This window comes from Beta vulgaris, chromosome 8 (assembly GCF_026745355.1).
Source record: "Beta vulgaris subsp. vulgaris cultivar EL10 chromosome 8, EL10.2, whole genome shotgun sequence".
In the NCBI taxonomy this organism is placed as follows: domain Eukaryota; kingdom Viridiplantae; phylum Streptophyta; class Magnoliopsida; order Caryophyllales; family Amaranthaceae; genus Beta; species Beta vulgaris.
In genome coordinates, this window is record NC_079209.1 from 721,917 (window position 1) to 744,391 (window position 22,475).

At 35.2% G+C, this 22,475-nt stretch overlaps 2 protein-coding genes across 4 annotated transcripts; one reads left to right on the plus strand and one right to left on the minus strand.

The window, feature by feature from the left end:
• Positions 1-255: 255 nt before the first annotated feature.
• On the plus strand, positions 256-5,730 carry LOC104900497 (calmodulin-binding receptor kinase CaMRLK). The gene is made up of 2 exons (XM_010687916.4): positions 256-1,985; positions 4,890-5,730. Exons 1-2 carry the CDS (start codon positions 563-565, stop codon positions 5,510-5,512), a joined length of 2,046 nt encoding a protein of 681 aa, XP_010686218.2. The 5' UTR covers positions 256-562; the 3' UTR covers positions 5,513-5,730.
• Positions 5,731-9,466: 3,736 nt separating this feature from the next.
• LOC104900498 (uncharacterized) lies at positions 9,467-21,142 on the minus strand. 3 transcript variants are annotated; one of them, XR_791077.4, is made up of 9 exons: positions 20,587-21,141; positions 19,954-20,020; positions 19,220-19,458; positions 16,203-16,404; positions 13,379-13,510; positions 13,110-13,204; positions 12,893-13,008; positions 9,817-10,044; positions 9,467-9,693 (listed from the first exon to the last, which is right to left on the minus strand). XR_791077.4 is itself a non-coding variant. In XM_010687917.4 (8 exons), exons 1-8 carry the CDS (start codon positions 20,950-20,952, stop codon positions 9,978-9,980), a joined length of 1,284 nt encoding a protein of 427 aa, XP_010686219.2. In that variant the 5' UTR covers positions 20,953-21,141; the 3' UTR covers positions 9,467-9,977. The 3 variants fall into 3 exon arrangements, 2 of the variants coding, with proteins under 2 accessions (XP_010686219.2, XP_048490558.1); XM_010687917.4 differs by having other exon boundaries at positions 9,467-10,044; XM_048634601.2 differs by lacking the exon at positions 9,467-9,693 and having other exon boundaries at positions 10,007-12,076; positions 20,587-21,142.
• Between the last annotated feature and the right edge of the window lie 1,333 nt (positions 21,143-22,475).

Below are 22,475 nucleotides of genomic sequence, written 5' to 3' on the forward strand. Positions count from 1 at the left end.
ATCACCAAAGCTAATTAAAGTTTAAACTGTGAATAGTAAACATTATGCAAATGTTGCACTTATATGTAATAGGTGTGGCAATATCGGACCTCTTGACACCCCCAACATAGTTCCATGCCTCCATCCCATCATAGAACCCAAAGGACTCTTCTCTCCACACACACACTATTACATTTCAAGTTTAACTTTGTGAAGATATTGCTACCTTACTTCACAAAGCCCAAGTAAACAAAGTCCAAAAATCCACACTTTTCCACTTGCCAAACCAAAGCCACAAAGCCCTAAAAATAACTAACAACCTCACTCTCTTCTCTCCAACCAAAACAACAAAAATCCAAACTATCCCACTTTCACTAAAACAAAAAATAACCTAACACACTAGTTGACACTAGCTAGCTTACTCACTCCAATTTCCAACCAAAATATACTACTATTCCATTATAACACATTGACATTCCTTCTTCTCTTTTTTCCCTACCAAAAACACACACACAAAAAAAACTTCAACACCAAAACAAGAAAAAAAAAACCTCCATTTTTTTTTCTCTTCATTTCTTCACTAATGGAATGTTACTTCCCTAAACTTCTCATTCTCTTATTTTTCTCTCTTTTCATTTTAGTAAACTCATCATGCACAAAAAACACCACCATTTCCAATGATTTTCAGCTAGTTCTTAAGGCTTTTAGTTCAGTCTCAGGATTCAACTCTTCTTATCTTTTCCACCACCAAAATTTGACAAAAAATTGTTCTTCTCCAATTACTCAAATTAATCTCTCATTTCATAACTTAAGTGGGACCATTTCATGGAAATTTATCAAAAATCTTTCACACTTGCAATCTTTAGATCTCTCACAAAATTACCTAAAAGGGCATGTTCCTAATTGGTTATGGTACCTTAATTCTCTTCTTAAAGTCAACTTATCTACCAACCAGTTTGGGGGTAGTGTTGGAATTTCAAATGCCTCACATTTTTCAGCGGTTCAAAGTATCAATCTTTCAAATAATAGGTTCACCAAATTGGTCAATTTTTCTGGGTTTTCTAGTTTGAGTTTTTTTGATGTTTCTAACAATGATTTGAGTGGTTTGAGTTTTGGGTTTTTGCATAATTTGACCAAATTGGAGTATTTAGATGTTTCAAGGTGTAATCTTTCAGGTACTTTAAAACCCATCAAAAACTTAAAAAATTTGAAACATTTAGATGTTTCAAACAACAATTTTATGGGTAATTTTCCTTCTGATTTCCCACCATTACAAAACCTCAAATTCCTCAACATTTCAATGAATAAATTCAATGGAAATTTCTCCAAAAACCAAAACCAATATTACCATAAATTTGGTAAATCTGCTTTTTTACAAGCTGGAAACTTTAACTTCTCCAATAATTTACTCACAAACCCAAAAAAAATCCCACATCATAAACTTATCAAAAAAGAAAAACCCATGAAAAAACAGGAGAAAAACAAAACACCCACATCCAAAAAAATGAGATTTAACTTAATTTTAGGTGTGTCGTTTGGTTCAGCAGGTATTGTCGTTTTGTTATCTGCTTGTGTGTATTTCATCCACAGTAAAAGAAAAATGAGGTTGAGTAAAAAAAAATGGGTAATTTCAAAACCAATTCAAACTCCATATAAGATGGATAAATCAGGGCCGTTCAATTTTGAGACAGAATCAGGATCATCATGGATGGTTGAGATTAAAGAAGCATCATCTGCTACTGTTGTTATGTTTGAGAAACCTTTGATGAGTTTGACTTTCAAAGACTTGATTGCTGCCACGTGTCATTTTGGGAGGGAATCACAGTTGGCAGAAGGAAGGTGTGGGCCCCTTTATAGAGCTGTACTTCCAGATGAGATCCACGTGGCAATCAAAGTCTTGGAAAATGCAAGAAGGGTTGACCATGATGAAGCTATTGCTATGTTTGAAGATTTGTCAAGGATGAAACACCCTAACTTGTTGCCTATTTCTGGTTACTGTATTGCAGGTCAGTTAAAATTTTCTTACTATTTTTTCCTCTTTTGTTGAATAGTCTGTCTCGATGTCTCTTATTAATTTACCTAGTTCGTCGTATGCGAAGTTTTAGGAGAAATAGTATGTGGTTGTCAACGAGAAAGTATTAATTTATTATTGGTCAAGAGAAAAGAATAGTAACAAATAGAAAAATGATGCTTTAGGTAGTTTATAATAATATAGAACTAGAGTTGGTCTATTCCAAAAACGAAATGAGTAAGTTAATAAGAGATTTTTTTTTATCCATATAAATTACGAAGGCGGAAGAAAGAAGAAGATTAGGAGAATCCGAACCTGTAATCTATCGTTTATATCACCTCAATTTTAATCATTAGACCAAAACATATGTGGGTAACTAACAAAGATGGTAGAGTAGTTTATTTTGTTATAATGTTTTTGTTTTTAAGAAATATTTTGTTTTATTGTTGGTATAGTGTCTTTGAGCATTAAATCTTTTTGACGCACCATATATAGCATTAATTGGACTCACGGAGACTTGCAGTATGTTGTACTACTCTACTATACATCTAAGAGTTGTCTTACTGTTTAGATTTATTGCATGGTTTCATAAATCACGTTACGTAAGGAGAGTAAAAACATGCAGTGCCATCATTGCACTTTGGAAGTCGTGTGAAATTTTTTTGTTTTCTTTGGATATCTCTTTCTCCTCCCACTGTTTACCACACACGATAAGTGTCCATAACATTTCGGCTACTCCCTTCGTCTCATAATACTAGTTCGAGTTAATACATTAGAGATATTAAGTTCACTATTTACATGACGCAAACACTATACTATGAGTTAATTATGCATCCGATACTAACAACATTACAACAACAACAACAAAACATTAATCCTATAAAATACTCCCTCCGTTTTACAATAAAAGGCACGCATGCATGATGTTCGAGGTCGAACTTTGACCTTTAATTACTCTCAATTTATGTTGATAGAATTTTTTTAAAAATAATATTATTATAGTATTTTTTAAGACGAATCCAACGGTATAATTTTTATTTATCGTATTTGAGAGATATTTGTAGTCAAAGCAAATTTTTCGTAAAACATGAATGTCTTATATTTTGAAACAGAGGAAGTAATTGTTCATCCGAGGTTAAAAGATAATTTTTTTTTTATGACTAGGTGTATTATTTTTTCCCTAGAGATGGGAGGGGCGTCACATGCATACACATATATAGCATGGAGCCTTTGTGACTTATTGTGAATTTGTGAATTGTTTGTGAGTGTTGTCAAACATCATGTTATCTCTAGTATGTCTGATCTAGAGATTACCATAATGTAGCTACAAACTAAAATGAAACATGTTCTGTTTTTGGCAACGAAAATTCAACATTTATACTCTATAGTTACGTACTTACGTGATATATTTATTTAGTAGATAACAATCACTGTATAATAGGTCACTTCGTGGTCCTAAATTACACTATTTATAATCTAGATGTTTTTAGATATTTCATACTTCATTTGTCAAATATCCAAAATGAGTGATGTTCATTTATTTTTTCTTTTGAAAAAATGAGAAGTAATAGTGGAGAAAGTTATATTTTGCTTAAGGAAAAGTCTGGTTAGAAGATGTCATATTTATTAACAAAAATGAGTGGATGTAAAGGATGTTAGATTACTATAATTGACAAGTAAGACCTTAAATCTGTTAGCAAGTAGCTAAGGTAGATTTTTGTTTGTTTATAGCCTACATTTGGTGTACATTATTAGAATTACAACATTTAACCTTTTGGAGCTGAACATAATTTTTAGCTACTGAAATAGCCAAATTTGGTTTACTATGTGCTATGTAGCACGGGTACTTCTTTTAGGTACGCGTACCTATTCCTAAAATTTTAAAATCTTGTCGTTTTCCGTCCCCGTATCCAAATTCATACATATTCCAGTATCCGTCTATGTGCAACCTAGACTATATATGCACTACAATAGTCCTTCAATGGCCACTTTAAATTTTGTGCTAGTCATTGAACTACTTTTAATCTTTACGACTTACCCTTATATGATAAAAGTGGTAGTCATTGGAGAATTCTTCAACTATAGACTTTATTTACCTAAATTTTTCGATAATACAACTATTGCAAATATATGATGTTGTACAACCAAACTAGTCTTATTGGATTAAGAAAATATTAAGATTTCTTTTTGTCACACTTTTCGAAAAACCCTCCTATATGTTAGGATTTTTTTTTTCCGAAATATGCTATAGAAGGCAATGAAGTAGACAGTGTTCGATCGCAAGTCTTACGAGCTTAATTGGATGACATTCACAATTTAGTAGATTTGTGGAAAGAAATTTACAATTTATGTGTTGCAACTATTTTGCAGAAAATCTTGCTATAATATTGTATAAAAAGAATTTCCTCTGGATTGCACTCGCATAGAATCACTAAGTCAAAGGTCCAACAAGCCCCAACCCCCTACCCCCTTCAACTGAAATTTGCTTTCGCCAAGATTTGTATTTTGTATTTTTTTTTTGGGGGGGGGGGGATTGGGTACCCGGTGGTAAGATGAATTGCCCGGCAAGACTGACACATCTCACAGGTTAACCCGACCTAGATTTGCGGATAGATGGTATACTTGTAGGTCTTTATTAACACAGTTGGGGCGGTAGACCACTCCGTAGCTTGTATAATTAAATTTGAAAATGGCCTTCTATGTTGGTTGAGTGATCTTGAAGACATTACATTTAATTTTTCCTACCACAGAGCGCCAGTGTCCTTGAATTTAATCACTATAATGAATTGTTCCTTCTTCATTTCATAATTGTCCACTCTCATCAATGCAATTTCCCTTCTGTTTTCAAATCATAATTGTTAGCTCATCAATGCATTTTCTATCTTCTCCAATTTGCTAGGGAAGGAGAAGCTAATATTGTACGAGTTCATGTCTAATGGTGATTTACATTCTTGGCTACACGAGCTCCCTCCGGGTAGACCCAACGTCGACGATTGGAGCACCGACACGTGGGATTGCCAAAATGATCCCGAAGCCACTCCTAGTAACACCACATCACCCGAGAAAATTAATTGGCTTACGCGCCATCGGATTGCACTTGGAGTGGCGCGTGGGCTTGCTTACCTTCACCATGCACGGTCCAAGCCAGTGGTCCACGGCCACCTCGTACCCTCGAATATCCTCCTTACCGATGACCTCGAGCCTCGTGTTGCGGACTTTGGCATGCACATGAGGGAAAATGTGGGGTCCGTTGAAGATGATGTGTATGGATTCGGCCTAATCTTAATTGAGTTAATGACGGGTCAAACAATCGATCCAGAGATAGTAAATAAAGTCCGAAAGTCAGTTAAGGATGGCAATGGATCGAGACTGCTAGACCAAAGACTAAAACTCGATGACTACTCGAGTAATGGAGCGGTCGAGTGTCTCCGAGTTGGGTACTTGTGCACAGCGGAAAACACTAGTAAAAGGCCTACAATGCAACAAGTAGTAGGTCTACTCAAGGATATATACCCAAGTTAAACTCAATTTCATTGGAGTTACGTTGTTTGAATCACATACAAATTGTATTGTGTTTCAAAGTATATAATGAAGTACTTCTTTTGTTTAGGGTCCCTAAAGAGATTTACTCTTTTACCCCACATCATCATTCATAAAACAGGGCGTACTTTCTTCAGGTGACTTTTGCACGCGCTTCAATACTACGTGTGTCGCGCACTACTTGAGTTTATATTTTTCAATCTAGGTTGTCCTTTTTTTTATAATTTCTTCCTTCTTTTTTACTGCTTTTTTGGAATTTTATATATTGATTTTTGTAGCAATTTATTGTATGTAGGGTTGTGTAAAGATTAGTGTCGGATCGGAATATGGATCGAAAATTCCGGTCCGATCCTCCATACATAGAAAATACCGATTTCGAGTTCCGTTTTTGTCCAAATCCGAAAATTCTGGTCCGGACTGGTGGATCGGAATTTCTGAATTTTTAGTAAAAAAGAAATTTACATATTTAAAAAGTTTAAAAGGTAAAAAGTTACAAACTTAAAAACCTATTCTTTGTTACCTTTAGGAATATTGTTATTAAAATCATATTATAATTTCCTTTCTTATAAATATATAGATTGCGGTATAACAGGCATAAAATCTAACTGGATCGAAAAAAATTCGAGTTCAGACCGGAACGGAATTTCTCCGGTCCAATTCAGGTCAAAAAAATTTCAGATTCCGAGTCCGATCCTGTTCTGGACCAGTGAGCACTCCTAAATTGTATATTAAAGTGAACGAGAATTGAGAATGGGAAATTGAAAAAAAAAAATGGTGGACAAAAATAAGTGGGGGCATGGTCAGATTATGGGATAGAAATTATGTTGGATTAAGAATCCCACTAATTATTTGTCTTTTACAAGTTGTAAGAAAAAGAACTTCAATGATTAATCCCTTTTCTCATTATGTGCCCCTATAAAATTAGCGTCTGTTTTGGCTTTTTGTCTTTCTCAGTTTTCTTTTTGTTTCTTTTGATTGATTTATTTATAGAAACACCTTTACCCATTTGTATGAAAAAATTATGGTATGATTTTGGATGATTGGGACTTGGAAGTGATAGGACACTTGGCATAGTGATCGAATCTTAATAAGAACTTTTATAAAATTCCAATAAGCTACATAAGAAAAAAAAATCATTTGTTCGGAAGTAATTCATTCATTTGTTCTGATTTAGTTGCAATTCGGAAGTAGGTAAATTAATCGATAATGAGAGAGGTAGAAAAGGGATTCATGTAACGAAGAGATAGATAGAGAAAAAAATCATGAGAAGTAAAACTTTTTAAGAAGTAAGATAAGGTGAAGTTGTTTGGTTGACAAAAATGTAGGAAGTTGTACTTTTTAAGAAGTTCTACTACTCACAAAATGGATGAATTTACTTACCTAGTGGAACTTTCCATGGTAAGTTTCTTCCCATGATTAACCAAATAACTTTTACAATTTCCTACGAAATGAAAGTTCAAGAGAAATACTATTACTCCCTTCGTCCCAAAATATAGTTTCAGTTTTCCTTTTTTCACGGTAATTTATGCAAATAGAATCTAAGAGGGATAGTAAAGGTTTTTTGTTTATTTAAATAAATGTTGTACGGAAAAAGATGATTTTAGGAGAGAAAATGAATAATAATTGGTGAAAGAGCATTAATTGTAATATTTTGGTTGAATGAACAAAGGAAAAAAATATTCAAAAAGCAAATAAATGATGGGACATGGGTTTTTTAGATAAATTACGGAAAAAATGTGGAACTAAATATAGAAATGGGAACTATATTTTGAGACTGAGAGAGTACTTTCTAGGAAATACTAATTTTTACACGTTAGGTTGAAGATAACAAAATCATCATAATACTATATTTTGGTGTATATTTATCGATCATAACTCATCGTCAAAGTTTCTTTCTTTTCAAATTGAATATTCCAAATTTGTACATCGAATAGGAACGGAGGTGAATAAAGAAGAGTATAGTATTATAACTATAATAAATTTGTATTGCTCATTTTCATCCCTTACATTGCATCTTTTTTTTTATCAAAAACAAATCTTGATAGCAACATAAGCATGTCATGCCAAATATAAGATTATTTAAATTTACATGTAAAGAAGAGAGAAAAAAAAAAGTTTAAAATTCTTTAACCAAAGAAATTTTATAATTTTCCCTAGAAATTAACCATCATAAGAATCATCCTTTTTTTTTTTTTTTTTTTGGAAGGTCACTGAAAAAATTATTTAATCAAACTAAGTCTTTCTTTTCCATATTATTTATCATCTTTAGACTGGAATTTCATGCTTTAGTTTTTATTTTCAAAAGTAGACCACTTTAGATCACCCATCTATTGTTACAGTTTCATGTGAACTTTGAAGAGAATATTGTCGTTATAGAGAATTAAGGGACCATTTGGATTTTTACTTTATGGTTTTTTTCTAAGATTGAGATGCCAAAGTAGATAACTAAGTTTGTATGAGGTAAGCCAACCAAGCCTGAAATACTATATTGGCTCTATGTGTTTTGGTAAGCATTAGGTTTTTCAATGTGCTCTTAGAAATTCCAACTAACACCTTGTTCCCATGCCATTTGTCCAGTGAATTTTTCTGATTATGTAGAGCACTATTTTTTTTGGTTGCCCTAAAGCTCCGACTACATCCGAGTCCGACACGTGTAGTACACCTGGTTTTGGTGGGTGAGTCTCGCAACAAGAGTTTCCGCATACGGTGAGACTCGAACTTGAGACCTCCCTTAAGCGACATCAAGCTGCTTACCACTTGAGCCAACTCTTGTTGGTGTAGAGCATTGTATTTGATCAATGGAATTCATAAAGATATAAAGGCATGAAGCTCAACGCATATCGTCGTCTAGAAAAAAAAAACCTTTGTCTATACAGTTGGTAATCCACCCACTAGAAATAGACATACTTCCGCCGTTCCATAATAAGTGAAACATAGGGATTGGGCACAAATATTAATAAACATCACTTTCAAAAGTCAAAAAGTTATAAAATACCCTTTTCATTATCAAAAGAAGGAGAGAGAAAAGTAAACCACACAAGTTTGTGATGGGTATTCTTGTCATTTTATAACTTTTTTTTTCCATTTAAGGTATGTTTCACTTATTTCGAAACGTTCTAAAATAGTAAGTGTTTCACTTATTATGAAACGGAAAAAGTATATAATTGGTGGAATACAACTTAGCATCGAAAATTCCTTTTTAGCTATTTATGTCTAGTGGGTTATCTGCCCAATGAGATTATCAAGCATTCTCCGTCTCTGTTTATTCATTTTTCAGCTAGCGAAATTGGATAACGAGTTCATACATTAGTACGCAGTAGGCCTATTGACATAACTAGCGAATTGGTTAAGCAACCCACACAAACTAGTACATGTTTGGTAAGTGGACAGTAGCATTATATACCACTTTTTCCTTCAAGTGAAAAAGACAGTGAAACCCTTATTTTCCAACTTCTAATGACGGTTACAACTCAAGTTTTCACAATTTAGTACAACATTTTGATATATGCAATCTGATTAACTAACAATAAGCACTAAATATTAAATATTTTTCCCCAAAATGTCGTATTAGCTTAGAAACTTAAACAAAATTACAAGTTAATCATCGTTATTCATGCTCTATTATGGATTGCCACTTTTAGATCTGTATCATCAACCACAAATGATAATTGTTGTCATTCTTTCGATCCCTTCGATTCAATTTCCTTTACACTCTTAAACCAAACATGCACTTGAGCAAAATTAACTTACAACTGAACTAAAGTTAGAATTCATTTGAGGAACCTGGTGGAACATTGAGATGGAAATTAACGACGAAATCACCGTTCCTCAAAACAAGTCGGTTCGAACCGACCCCTGCTCTATCATTTGTCCCAAATGTGCATTCTGGACTTTTGGTGCCACTGTTCTCTTAGTACAGTGACAGGAAAAGTTAACTCACGCAGGGAATAGATTATTTCATATGCAATTAGTTGCAGCCAATAAGCATTGCACAATCATCAATATTACAACAAAAAGCACTCAAGGCTTCGTCAATATTTTCGGTAAATCAACAAACAGATACACAATTTGTACAGGCAAAGCAGTTCAGCATCTGAAATTAGTGCTTACTAGTTACTGCACAAAGAAAATACAACGGCTTGGTGTATCTTGAATCTTCTTTCCTGGAAATTCATACAATGGGTGACCTATCAACCAACTTATAAATTGGAGAGTTTTGGCATCACATTCATTCTCGATGTGCTACTCATGGACAATGGTGAATAGGATACTAGAAGTGAATTTACCCTTAGTTTCAGTGGTCCCACGAGATATTCTTGCATGTTATCGCCATTTCCGCCATGCTGAATTGCGCCCATGACGTATGCATTATAATGGAAACAATCTTCCTCGCTCCCTGCTTAGGTTCTTGTTAATTGCGAAGTCCATTGCCTGCAACACAAAGGATTCATGTTCTCCTCTCTGCCTTCCTATCACTCGATCTTTTCTCCTCTGCTTCGCGTCGTTTTTGTTGCCTGAAAATTCAAGAGGATCAGATAGGTACCAGTAGTTGACGTCAGCAGACAAAGTAATTTAATAAAGGCATGGTAAGCCGAACAAATTTGTATTGATATTCTTTTTTGGGGGGAGGGGGGGAAGCTTTAACTATTTTAGGTAGCAAGGATTTAATCTTCATTACAACAGGTGAAATAAGTAAGCATTTAAAGATTCTATTACAAAGACCACCAATATTTTGATAGTTTTACTTGTACTGAACACCAGATACATATAGTCCCCATCCAATTACATTCTTTGAAGACCCAATTACCAGTTTAACCCCTAAAAAGAGTGAATCAAACCAGTAAACTTACGTGCATTGTACATTTTGCCCAGCCCCTTTCCTACTTTTCCGGGCCAACTAACAATGCTTTATTAAACGCAGAAAAATAACAAACATAATAAACATGCCACAGATGACAAGTGAAAAGCCTCATCAAAGTTTCATCTACCAATCATCAAGAAACTAATATATTAATGGGTAAAGAACAGACAACATAAGTTGTATCCTATCAAGAACCAGATTTCACAGCACCTTTGAATAAAGGATTAGAAGTCTAGATAGCTGTATGCTATAATCTAATATGACAACAATAAGATCCATACAGGTCAACAAGAGTACAAGAGGATCAGCAAGACCCACAATGACATAGCTTTTAACCACGATCTAAGGTAAACATCACACGCTACAGAGAACTCAGAGTGTTTTTCTATGCCTCATCAACCTTCTTAAAAAAAACAGAAAGCCTTGCAGACCCATTGATTTGTTCGGTTTTCAACGATAGAGTAAACTAATCGCTTCAATCATTCAATGTAAACATACACATAAACATAATCCAAGCAACTGCCAGCTAGAAATCTGTAGAATATTTTCAAAAAGAACTACCAACTACTAAAATGCAGGCCCTAATATAGTTATCTTCTTCTATGAGCTTCTTTACAACAAAGTCAGGTTCCATGGTGTCAATGTAATAAGATGTGACTGAAACCCTGTTCATAACTTCTCTACAGAATATCAAATCAAAAAAGGAATACGTCTAGACTGCTTTGAGATACACCTCCTGGAATCAACTTCCAAGTACAAAAACCAGATAATGAGAAAGAGACAAGGAGATCTGTGGACTACGACATGAGCCTCAGAACTTTCAAGCTACATACAGTAAAATCTATTGCAAACTAAGAATCAAAATGATTCGTCAGCAAGCTAAATGCATGATTTCTAATTGTAGGCAACTAAGCAGACAACTAGTCTAGCACCATACTTGAGATGCATTTTTTTATAGAAGGGTAACTTTGTCATATAAGTTAAAGAAAAACAAAATATTGTGACATCAAGATGCAAACATTATTGTGAATTTAAGTCCCAAGAGTATTTGGGCCTCAAACGTATTTGATAGGTAGTGTTCCTTGAGGAAAGTGCCACATCATTTTCCAGTCAATGGACAATACCTCGATGGCAATAATTTAGGAAGTGTAATAACCCCAGAAGTTATGGCAATGCTACAGAGCTCAGAAACAATTGAAACCTTGCTTTTCGGCATTTTCAAGATGTTATGGAAATGGAACATGTACCAAATGTGTTTAAAACAACATGATGACATCCAAAATGTTTCATATTATTTTTCCATGTTGAAGCAGGTGATTCAAAGAGTTCCAAAACACGAGTATACTTCACCAAGGCGTTTATTAGCTCAAAAGACCTCAGGGAAATGGTAACTTAACTTGGGTGAGTAAACCCTAGGATCACAAAGCAACCTTCTCCCTCTCCCTCTCCCCTCTCTCTCTCTCTCTCTCTCTCTCTCTCCCTACCCTCTATCAAGATACTCCAGCTTCAGCTCCACCAAGAAAGAACTATACAAATAGACCAAAGTGTCCACAGAGGATCTCTAAACCTCTCTCTATCATCTCTCTGCCTGTGAGCAATCTCAATCTCCTTTTTAGGCCACCAAAGACCAACTGCCAATGGACAACAACCAAGACACGAGAAGAGAATGTTGTTTGCTGTGAAGGCTGCAAGGGAGAAAAATTGATCACTTAAAAGAAATGGTGAGAGAACAATTATGAAATTTTCCAGAATAGAAGGAGTCTACATTTCTTAGTTTTGCGAGCTTGTATGGAACTTGTTACCCGTTCCCAAAACAACTCTCTTCTTCCACAACTACAAAACTCGCGTACCTAGGAGAGGAAGTAAGCCATACTCCTAAGGATAATAAGGGCTAATATTATCTTTATGTAAGATTTAATTCGGAGATTCTTGAAGTACCAAACATACATCCACGAAAATTCATTATTCCATGGGATTCCCACATTCATGAGATCATACTTATATAAATGGCTCTATCCCACTATGTTTGTCCATGTTCACTTTCCACATATATAAATTAGTGTAATTAATGAGTCCAATTTACCAATAATTTGTTGAGTAAAATAAAAAGAAAAATGGAACTGATCAATATCCAATATTCATACACTTCTCATGTCTTAGTCATGTCTTTGATTTAGAAACAAGTGATAATCCATATCCTTGTCATAGCCATAATGGGGTGCGAGGTTGGATCAAGATTTCCTCGTCTTAATTGACCTGAAAACAGTATCCTGTCCCTTCCCTCGCCTCCTTAGAATTATAAGGTAATTCAAGTTCCTACATTACAAGATAGCTACCAAGAGACAGATGTGAATAAAGTGGCTATTACGAACCAAGTTTGATATTTATGAAAGCGCACAGATTTCAACAAGGAACTATGAGGCAATGAAGAAACGTATGGAAAGACTGGACCAGGCACACCAGTGAATGATTAAAATGAAAGGCAGCAGAGGGAAACTCACGCGAAAACAGCATATCCAGCGCCAGCATTAGCAGCCGAAAGGAGTGCTGCATGGGATCCAACGGCAGATAAAGTATCATGTCCACCACCAAACACATTCCTTCTATCACCATCCACCTAAAACCAACCATATATATAAGAATGGAGAACTAACGAACGCAATGATTTTTTTCTGATGGAAGCATCTACTGAAGTAAAGATTATAGATTGTGTGAAACCTTATCCCATTTTGATTTCTTAGTTTGTCGACCCTCCCGAGTTGATATTTCAGCTGATCCTGCCTGCGATCCAGCAGATGGCAAATTGGAAACACCTACAGACCAACATCAGCAGATGGCAAGGAAAAAATATCAACTCAAGTTCAGACGATACAAGCAGCAAATATCTATATCATAAAATAATCGTACTCATATATACTGATGAGCAACTGATAAGCATTTGATGAGTAAAGACATTTGCTATGATGCAATGAAGAGAGTATGAGCACCTGGACTAGGCAGTGTAGCTTTCTGTGCAGTAGCAGTGATTCCAGCTTGTGATCCCCCAGAAACAAAGTCAACCTTTGGACTTTTCTTCCTCTCTTGCTCCTTCCTTTCCGCTTCACGCTTCATATCAACTTCTGTTTTTAATAATAAAAAAAAAAGAGAGATTAGTACAGACGTATAGATAGTAAATGCAGTCTTGCAATGTTGGGTGAGAAGAGGAAAACCTTTTACTATAACAAATCACATCAGCCTACACGAAGCTACATTGTGTCTAGCATTCTAAACAGTTATCAGCATACATGCATATCGATACTTTAAGATGAGCATTTCTTACCGGAACAGCATTTTGATCTATGGCCTACGCTTCAGGCTATCTATATATATATATATATATATAGAAATGAGTTCATGTGAGAATGGACATTATGGTGAGAAGTGAGAATAAACACGGGTCATTAGATCAGCAAAATCAAATGGCTGAAAAAATCCTAGTGTGCTGGCTTTCTTTCTCTTGTTCACACTCTCTCATCTCAATCTATCATGTCCAGAACGTACCTCTCACGCACTCCTACTCTCTCACCTCAGTATTTCTCTTTCCTAAATATATCTAAGGTTCAACAACAATGGCGAATGAATCTCAAACCAAGGGGAGGAAGAGGCGGCAACAGAAAAAATACTATCTCCGGGATGAAGCAGACGCAATTTTCTCTGGTTTTCGATAACAATGGCGGACAAAGCTTCCAATAGAAACCCAATCTCAACTCATCGTTTTTTATATGCCCGGCTAAGATGCTACGGGTTAACTTAAGCTTAAACTTTGGAGGGGTATTTTACATTGTTATAGGCTGAAAATGGCTATGAGGATGTTGATTGTTACACTTTTAACTTTACATGGTTTGATTAGAATCGTCTCCAAAATTTGATGATGATACTAGTTTTCTTCTTCTTTATCTTATTTCTCCAATTTTAAATGCTAAATTACTTTTTGTTTTAACAAATGCTGAATTTCTTTTGTGAACTCAAGTAGGAATTTATCGAATATTGCTATAATAAACATAGATTCTCAACATCAGGTGTTAGTTCAATTCTATATGACTCTGATCAAGTATCAATATAACTTTACTCTAAACAAGTATTAGTATAACTCTATACTTCAGATAAGTTAAAACAAATGTTATTGTAACTCTAGATAGTAATTTTTATAACTCTAAACAAATGTTGCTATAACTCCAATTAATACTTATTACAACTTAAAATAAGTATTGGTATAACTCTAATAAGTAATTCCTATAACTCTAAACAATCATTGGTATAACTCTAAAGCTGTATATGGTTTGTTTGATAACATTACCAAAATAATTCGAATTAAATCGATCATCTTTAGGTTGTAAGATAAATAAATATTAATTCGATCATCTTTAGGTTGTAAGATAAAAAAACATTGATAAAAGCATAAAACAATCTAAACTACAAAGATGATCAGTTCTCTCCGTTGACTATTTGGTACTTGTCTGCCTTGTTGCCTCCAAATTCGTGAGTTTATGCTAAGAAATTCTTCCAACTTTTACAGTTGATTATTACAATAATGACGGCGTAATTTCATATGGAATTTATGCTAAATGTGTAAATTTGCGTAATCTCCCAATTTGTTCTTGTGTGGAAGAGAGAGATAATGGTGGGAAAAAATTGTGAATTTGGACGAGAGATAAAATGGTGGGGAAAACACATCTAATGAAGGTCATATCTCAGCCATGAATTTGGTTAGATCTAATGGCCCACGTTATTTCTCATTTCTCACCTAAATATCATTCTCATGTGATCTCGACCCTATATATATATATATATATATATCTTTTTTGATAAGGATTAAGGAGATATATCAAAAAGACACCAGAGGTGTATCCCTATCAGTAGGAAAGATGTATTCAGATACTAGTGGGTAAAATGGAAGTGTAAAGAGTATTTTGAGAAAGATGAAGTGTAAAAGGTATTCTAAAGAGAGCGGGTAGCATTTTCAGCATAAGTTCATCAAAAAGAACAGTAATAAAAAGCAGCCTTCTGCAGTTGGAAACAGTCAATAATATTAAAGGAGCGCAAACAAACTACACCATATTCAGCTGACAAGACAAGAGAATCTATAAAACACCCAAAACCTTGATTCTTACAGTAACAACACTTGGTTCTTAAATTCCAGGCCTCTTTTTCTCTTTCTTGATAAGTGACAAAAGGAATGCATTAGATGGAAACCAACAGAGTAAGAAGTATCACCCATGCAACAAAAGGATGGCTATAGCCAAAGCACAACATATTAAACCGTCGATATATCATGTACTTCCTCAGATTTTTTTTCTAGTTGTTCCATATTGACTTTTGACACTTCATCTCATGTAGTTTGACAATCTTTGGTTCTTTTTTCGTAAGAGATCTTAGATTCGTCTAAATATATACTTTTCGAATATCAACTTTTTATTATTTTTATTTATGTATAGAGATATCAAAGGTATTAAGTTGTGCATTGACACACGTGTAAAGGAGAAATGGAACAGCTAAAAAACGGAGGAAGTATAATTATATCCACAAATACAAGATACTTGAACCCAGCTGCACAGCAATCCAAAAAAGAAACTTGGACTGCTGAAGCATTAGATTCACAATAATATGTTCAAACATAACAAAATAGATATGCTGCAACCGAATTCAGCATACACATCAACCAAATAGTGCCCGAAAAACACACTTACAACATGCAAGACATGAAAGAAATTCTTCACATAGCATGAATAAGAAGAACAGATAAAAAGCTATGCATTAATAATAGTCACTTACCTATTGCATCAAAATAGTCGCTTTCATCATATCCATGTGGATCAAAGACATCTTTACTGAAACATGACCCTATCTCATCAATATCTTGATACCTCACAGCATGGCGCAAGAAATCAGGGTTTCTGTAGTCTTTTCTATTGCGAACCTCTACATTAAAGCTTTTTCCTTGCCTCTTGTATGCAAGAAACTTATTTATCTTCTCCTGCAAAAAAAATAGAATGGAGCATAAACCTCCAGAATAGAAAAAAGGACAATACTTGAAACTAAAGCATACTACAAATAACCACTGTAATTGAAAAAAGATATTGGTCTTTTATCTGAGTACGACAGATCTCCAGTAACCCCATAACTTGGCACATTCACACTGCAATTTTATTCAAGATTTATATACCACCAACAAAGAATTCCCTTGCAAATATTCAGAGCATCATGATATAAGCACGTACAATACTACGTAAACAAGCTCTTTCGATGACAACTCCAAAGAATATGCTAACTTCTAGGCAGTAGTGCCATATTGTCAGTCATCCAAAAGAGCCCAATCAAACTCCACCAAGTGGAGGTAGCAAAAAAAAGGAGCTTCAATTACTCCCCCTAAAAGAAATATTGAAGCCAAACAAAAATATCTGATGCTGCAGTAAAGATCTATCTTAAGGGACAGTAATCCCCCACCCGAAAAGGGTAAAAGGATGTCAATAAAGCTGATCTATACGATATCAAAGTCATATCAATCTAGAAATAGTCCTGACCAATCATGCAAATCACCAAAAGTCAAAGTCAACTTCAGATATATGAATGAATATAAATAGACATCAAACTCATAGATATATTCTTTCCAAAATACCCACAAAAATAAATTCCAAAACAAAGTAGAATCGATGTCTTTCTACTTAAGAAAATAGACATAGTTCCTAACTACCTATACTAATGAGAAAATATAAACTGCAAGATGGTAGTAGCCGTAGTACTTGTACGTAATATTGGCTTAAACTTCAAGTATCTAACATAATTTATGCAGCAACTACTGCCAGCAGCATGGGTGATATGGTCTAGAAAGAAGATTCAGTCATTCAGCTCCAAAAGGGAAGTAAACTATGTACCTTTAACATTAAGGGCTCAAAATCTAGGACAATCACAACCTATGATGAACTGCCATAGCTGATTTTAGACTTAGATGATAATTAAGGACATAAAGATGGATTTATATTTACAAAAGGAAAAATTGATTCTAATAATCCAACCTTTGGGCCGTTCGCTCAAAATAATCCAACCTTTGGGCCTTTCGCTCAAAATAATCCGACCTTTTAGTTGTATCTGCTCATAATGATCCATGAAACCGGTAACATGTTGAAGTTGTAAATTTTTTTTTTCCATATTTCTTTTTTTTTTTCTTCTCTAACCCCTCCCTCCCTATCTCTCTTCCTCCCCTTACCACCCTTTAGTCCTTTGCTCATCACTTCACGAGGAACCCCCCTCCCTGCCCTCCTCACCCCCCTTCCCTCCCGACCCCCACTGTTGCACCCCTCCCCTCCACCGCCCTTCCCGACCCCCACTGTTCGCACCCTCCCCTCCACCGCCCTTCCCGACCCCACTGTGAGCACCCCGCCCCTCCCCTACCCCTTTGAGCACCCCCACCAGCCCCCTCCCCCTCCGCCGCATCCCCTTCAAATCCCCCTCCCGCTCCTGTCCCCCGCATCCACTTCGAATACCCCTCCCTCTCCTCTTCCCCGCATCCCCCTTCGAATCCCCTCCGACTCCCCCTCCCGCTCCCCCGCATCCCCCCACCCTTCAAATCTCTCTCTCTCTTCTTCTTGTTGATGGTGGTGGTGGTGTTGTTTGGGTGGGGTGATATGGGGGTTGTTGGCAGTGGTGGTGGTGTGGGTGAAATGGGGGTTGTTAGCAGTGGTGGTGGTATGGGTGAAATGCGATTGGCAGTGGTGGTTAGTGGTGGTTGGTACTGCGGTGGGCAATGGTGTTTGGTACAGCGATTGTGTGGTGGTGGTGGGGGGTTGTTGGCAGTGGTGGTGGTGGGGTGAAATGGAGATTGTTGGGAGTGGTAGTGGTGGTGGTGGGGGTGGGGTGTTGTTTGGTTATTTTAATTAAGATTAACATTAATTAATTAGATCACAACAAATCAGGGCAAGACACGTGTGCAATTAACCTATTCTAATGGTCACCTACCTGTTTAACAGGTCACGGTGCATTGTTTGTGAATTGTCCTAAAAGGTTGGATTATTAAATAATAATCAAAAGGTTGGATTATTTTGAGCGAATGGCCCAAAGGTTGGATTATTAGAATCAATTTTTCCTTTATAAAATGGAAATTACATAAAGATAGTTGCCAAGTATTCAAGTGACTTGGTCACACTCCTAAAGCTAACCACTAAAATAACTCTCAATAATTTTCTTGATGCTTTCTTCTCTCCTTAATCTCCTCTATTAATATTCTACTTGCCTTACTCCCCAAGCTAATATAATACTAGTGTGTTATTACCAAAAGTACCCTTACCCCCCTAGGCTGGTCTATTACACAACCATATCGTTAGCCTAATAGGAATATTTGTTTACACTTCCAATATGACCTCAAATGCCATGAAATTCAAATTTCATTAAGCAATTATATCATCAAAGCCTATTCCAACAAAGCTGATACATACTTAGAATGAGAATCAGAGTGTACAGCAATTGTTCCCATCCCTAAACATCACAAGCGTAATAGCTGCTCAATTCTCACCTAAATCAACCGGTTTCCTCCCTCATCCCTCACCCCTAACCCATTCACCCCCACCTCCCAGACTACCTTCGTGTCCCATCTTCCACCTGTAAAAAGATATAAATATTTTTGAAAAACCGCTAAATTAGACCTGAAATGCAGAGATTGATGGTCACAAATTCACAAATCACAATGCAATTTTTTTAGGAGGTGTTCATATATATATATACACACACACACCAACAGAAATGAGATCAAACATAAACTATAAGTGATCTAAGGCTGAAAGGAGCTCGGTGCTGACCTGCAACTCATCCGAACACTTCTCTTCTGGCGGTGATGGAAGAAAATTTTGTACTGGGTCAGAATCTATTCTGTCTTCACCAGAAAGATTGGCACCTATCCCAACCTCAGCTTCTAATTCTTTCTCTGCACTATGGTCAATTTGTGAAGCATCTAGCTGAGTAGACAATTGGGGAGAGTCCACTTGATTGTTTGGTGTCATGGTCTGTACATTAGTTGTAGGAGTCCTCTGTGGAATATCTGCACCAAAGCACAAAACACATAGAGTTAACTAAATGGATACATAGTGCCCATGAAAACGCTAAATTACAATCCAACCAATTTCAGTAAAGTTTCTACAACAAAAACTTTTAAATAAGGAAGTCTAGGTCAATATCAAAAGTACCATGATGTTAATATTAGTGAAAATCTAAATAAATGGAAAATTGTGGCATTTCTAGTTCATAAAAAAGGCATCCTAGAATTAGTGGGCATCAATTTTTTCGAAATTAGGCCTCCTTTGGACTTTTAGTTTCTATTCTCCAACCAACAGATGTTTAAAGAGGAAACATGTAGCCTGTAAGGCCTAAGTTATGTTACTAAGAAATGCCAAAAGTAACAAACTCGTTGTCAGTGTCAAAGACAGATCATAAGTTTTCTTACTAATCTACAATAATCAACAGGTCATTCTCAATTTACATGGCCAATTTACACTTGTATGATTAATTACAATGAGTAGATAAACAGCATCCTTACCACGAGTGTTCTCAAGCTCTTCACCATACATAACTCGGCCGGCCCTCATTCCCAAGATTTCTCCCTCCTGAAAAAGAGCAGCACTGCACCCAAATTATCAACCATAACATCATAAGAGTCTAAATTTCGTACAATTTAGACACTTAACTAGCTTTTGACTAAAACAAACAAAACCAAGATTCACCAAATCATCCTCCATTTCTTACTTCTTTAGCAATACACCACTCGGCATTGACCCCGTCAAAGGCCCAACTGTAGGAGCATCTTTGTAACTTCCACACAACATATGAACATAAATAAAAAGCTAGGAAGATTGACTAATAATAAAATGAAATTTCACTAATATGTGCAAGATAATACAAACTTCACCAGTGGTACATTACAATATGACGCTCAACAAAGTCCACCAAATATTCCAATTTTATTCTGCTAACATAAAGAAATTATATACATCAGCATATTCAATAGTTTATAAAGATTAATTAGCTTCCTTTTTAAGTTTTAAGCAGTAAAATACCCAAGATTATTATGTCGTCTACAAGAAAATTAAAGTTTATATTATTCATAACAGATAGTTCAATTCGTATTATTTCGAACAAATTCAACACCAAATATATTAAAATTCTACCATACCTCAGCTTCAGGAGACATAGCAACATCATCATGACCATAATCAACAATGCCAGGCTTATCTCTCCTCTGTCTCAACGCATCCAAATCAAGCGGCACGAAACTCTGAGCTTGCTGCGGTGTTGGCGGTCTCAAATTGCTCCACTTCGGAGTCGAATTAGGGTTCAATCGAGTTGAATTAGCTGTAGTAGTCGGCACACCAACTTCATCACTTTCATCTTTCTTCGCACCTCGAAGCTCTTCTACTCTTCTTTGTGGCTCAGATTCTGTTATTTCGTCTTCATTTTCGGTCTTTTCGGCATCTTCCATGTCGTCGTCGTCGTCATCTTGGTACAAGTTTAGCAAATTGAAAACCTCCTTCGACGCCATTTGAGAAATTCTAGGGTTTCTGAGAAGAGTGAAGTTCGAATTAGAAGGGAGAAATTAGGGTTTATAGGAGAGAGAGTGAAATTGGGGAAATTGATTGTTGAGAGGGTTTAAATGAGTATGATTTAGATCGAAGGAGAGGGAAATATGATTTGGGAGGGAATGAAAGAGAGAATATTTGTTTGAGACTTTCCCATGGTTCTCTACTCTTTAAGCTATGTTCTTTTAGATCGAATAAATCTAAAATTAATCGAATTGAAATTAATTTGTCTGAAATGAAAAACTTAATTGAAGTTGAATTTGTCTGAACTGAACTGAACTGAAATAAATTTATTTAAACTGATGTGAATTGAACTGAATTGAGTATTATTAATAATTACACGTAGAGTAATATATTTATCATAATTGATAATTATAATAATTAATATTAATACTATTTTTTTAGAGGATATTAATACTAATAATAAATAATTTGCATAATAATAATATTCTTATGAATTGAGTAATATTAATAATTATTATTATAATTAATAATAAGTAATAATATTATTGAACGACTATTTTCCTCCAAGATTGCTATTCGCAAGTCAATATGTACAAAATTAATAGCATGTTTCACGCCTAATACTAAGGGCATGTTCTCCCCAACTTATTTTCAGTTCAGTTCATTTTAGATCAGTTAAAATCAGTTCAGTTCAGATCAATCCAGTTCAGATCAATTCAGTTCAGTTCAGTTCAACTCTTGACAATACTTTTACTCTCACATATCACTATTCATTTCATTTCATTTCAGTTCAATTCAGTTCAGTTCAGCTGTTTTATGCCGAGGAGAACATGCCCTAAGGGCATATTCTAACCGGCTTATTTTCAGTTCAACTGCAATCAGTTCAGTTTCACTCAGTTCGTTTCAGTTCCTAATTTATTTATTATCATTACTATTAGTTATAATTTAATTCAGTTGCAATTAATTTAATTGCGTACATTAAGATCAGTTTAGTCGTTTTATGCCGAATAAAATAGACTCTACGTAGAATAGTAACAGTAGCATGCATGACTCCTAATTCTTAAGAACAAAATATTCACTTGTCTAATTTGCCAATTTCCTCTCACAAATTATTTCAAATAGGAACAACAAAATAAATCGGAGGGGTATTAGACTATTTGTTTACTTTTTTTCGCCTCTTTCACCAAATATTACTCTTTTTATCACTTGTCCCACTTATTTTATATTCAATGGGTCAAAAAATACCCTCCAAAAAGCTTAAAAATGACATTGTCAAAAATCTAAATAATAATAATAATAAAAAAAATCATAATAAATAATCATAATAATAACAATAATATTAATAAGTTGTAATTTGAACTGGATTGAACTCAAATAAATGTGTCTTAACTGAATCTAAACTGAACCGATCTGAAATGGATTTCCGTTTATTCAGTCAAAAGAAGAAAGCCTTAGTCTTGCTGTTTGTCAAATGAATTGCAAACTGCGCCAAGTGAATTCCACCTGAGCGGAATCAACATGA

What these genes read in the sequence shown, in the direction of transcription:
- LOC104900497 (XM_010687916.4), top strand. Translation starts at nt 563, where the DNA reads ATGGAATGTTACTTCCCTAAACTTCTCATTCTCTTATTTTTCTCTCTT. An exon ending in TTCTGGTTACTGTATTGCAG is followed by an intron (nt 1,986 to 4,889) that starts GTCAGTTAAAAT and finishes CCAATTTGCTAG; the next exon opens with GGAAGGAGAAGCTAATATTG.
- LOC104900498 (XM_048634601.2), bottom strand. Translation starts at nt 20,952, where the DNA reads ATGGCGTCGAAGGAGGTTTTCAATTTGCTAAACTTGTACCAAGATGAC. An exon ending in AGAGCTTGAGAACACTCGTG is followed by an intron (nt 19,459 to 19,953) that starts GTAAGGATGCTG and finishes GCTTTGGTGCAG; the next exon opens with ATATTCCACAGAGGACTCCT. An exon ending in AGAAATCAAAATGGGATAAG is followed by an intron (nt 13,009 to 13,109) that starts GTTTCACACAAT and finishes GGTTGGTTTTAG; the next exon opens with GTGGATGGTGATAGAAGGAA.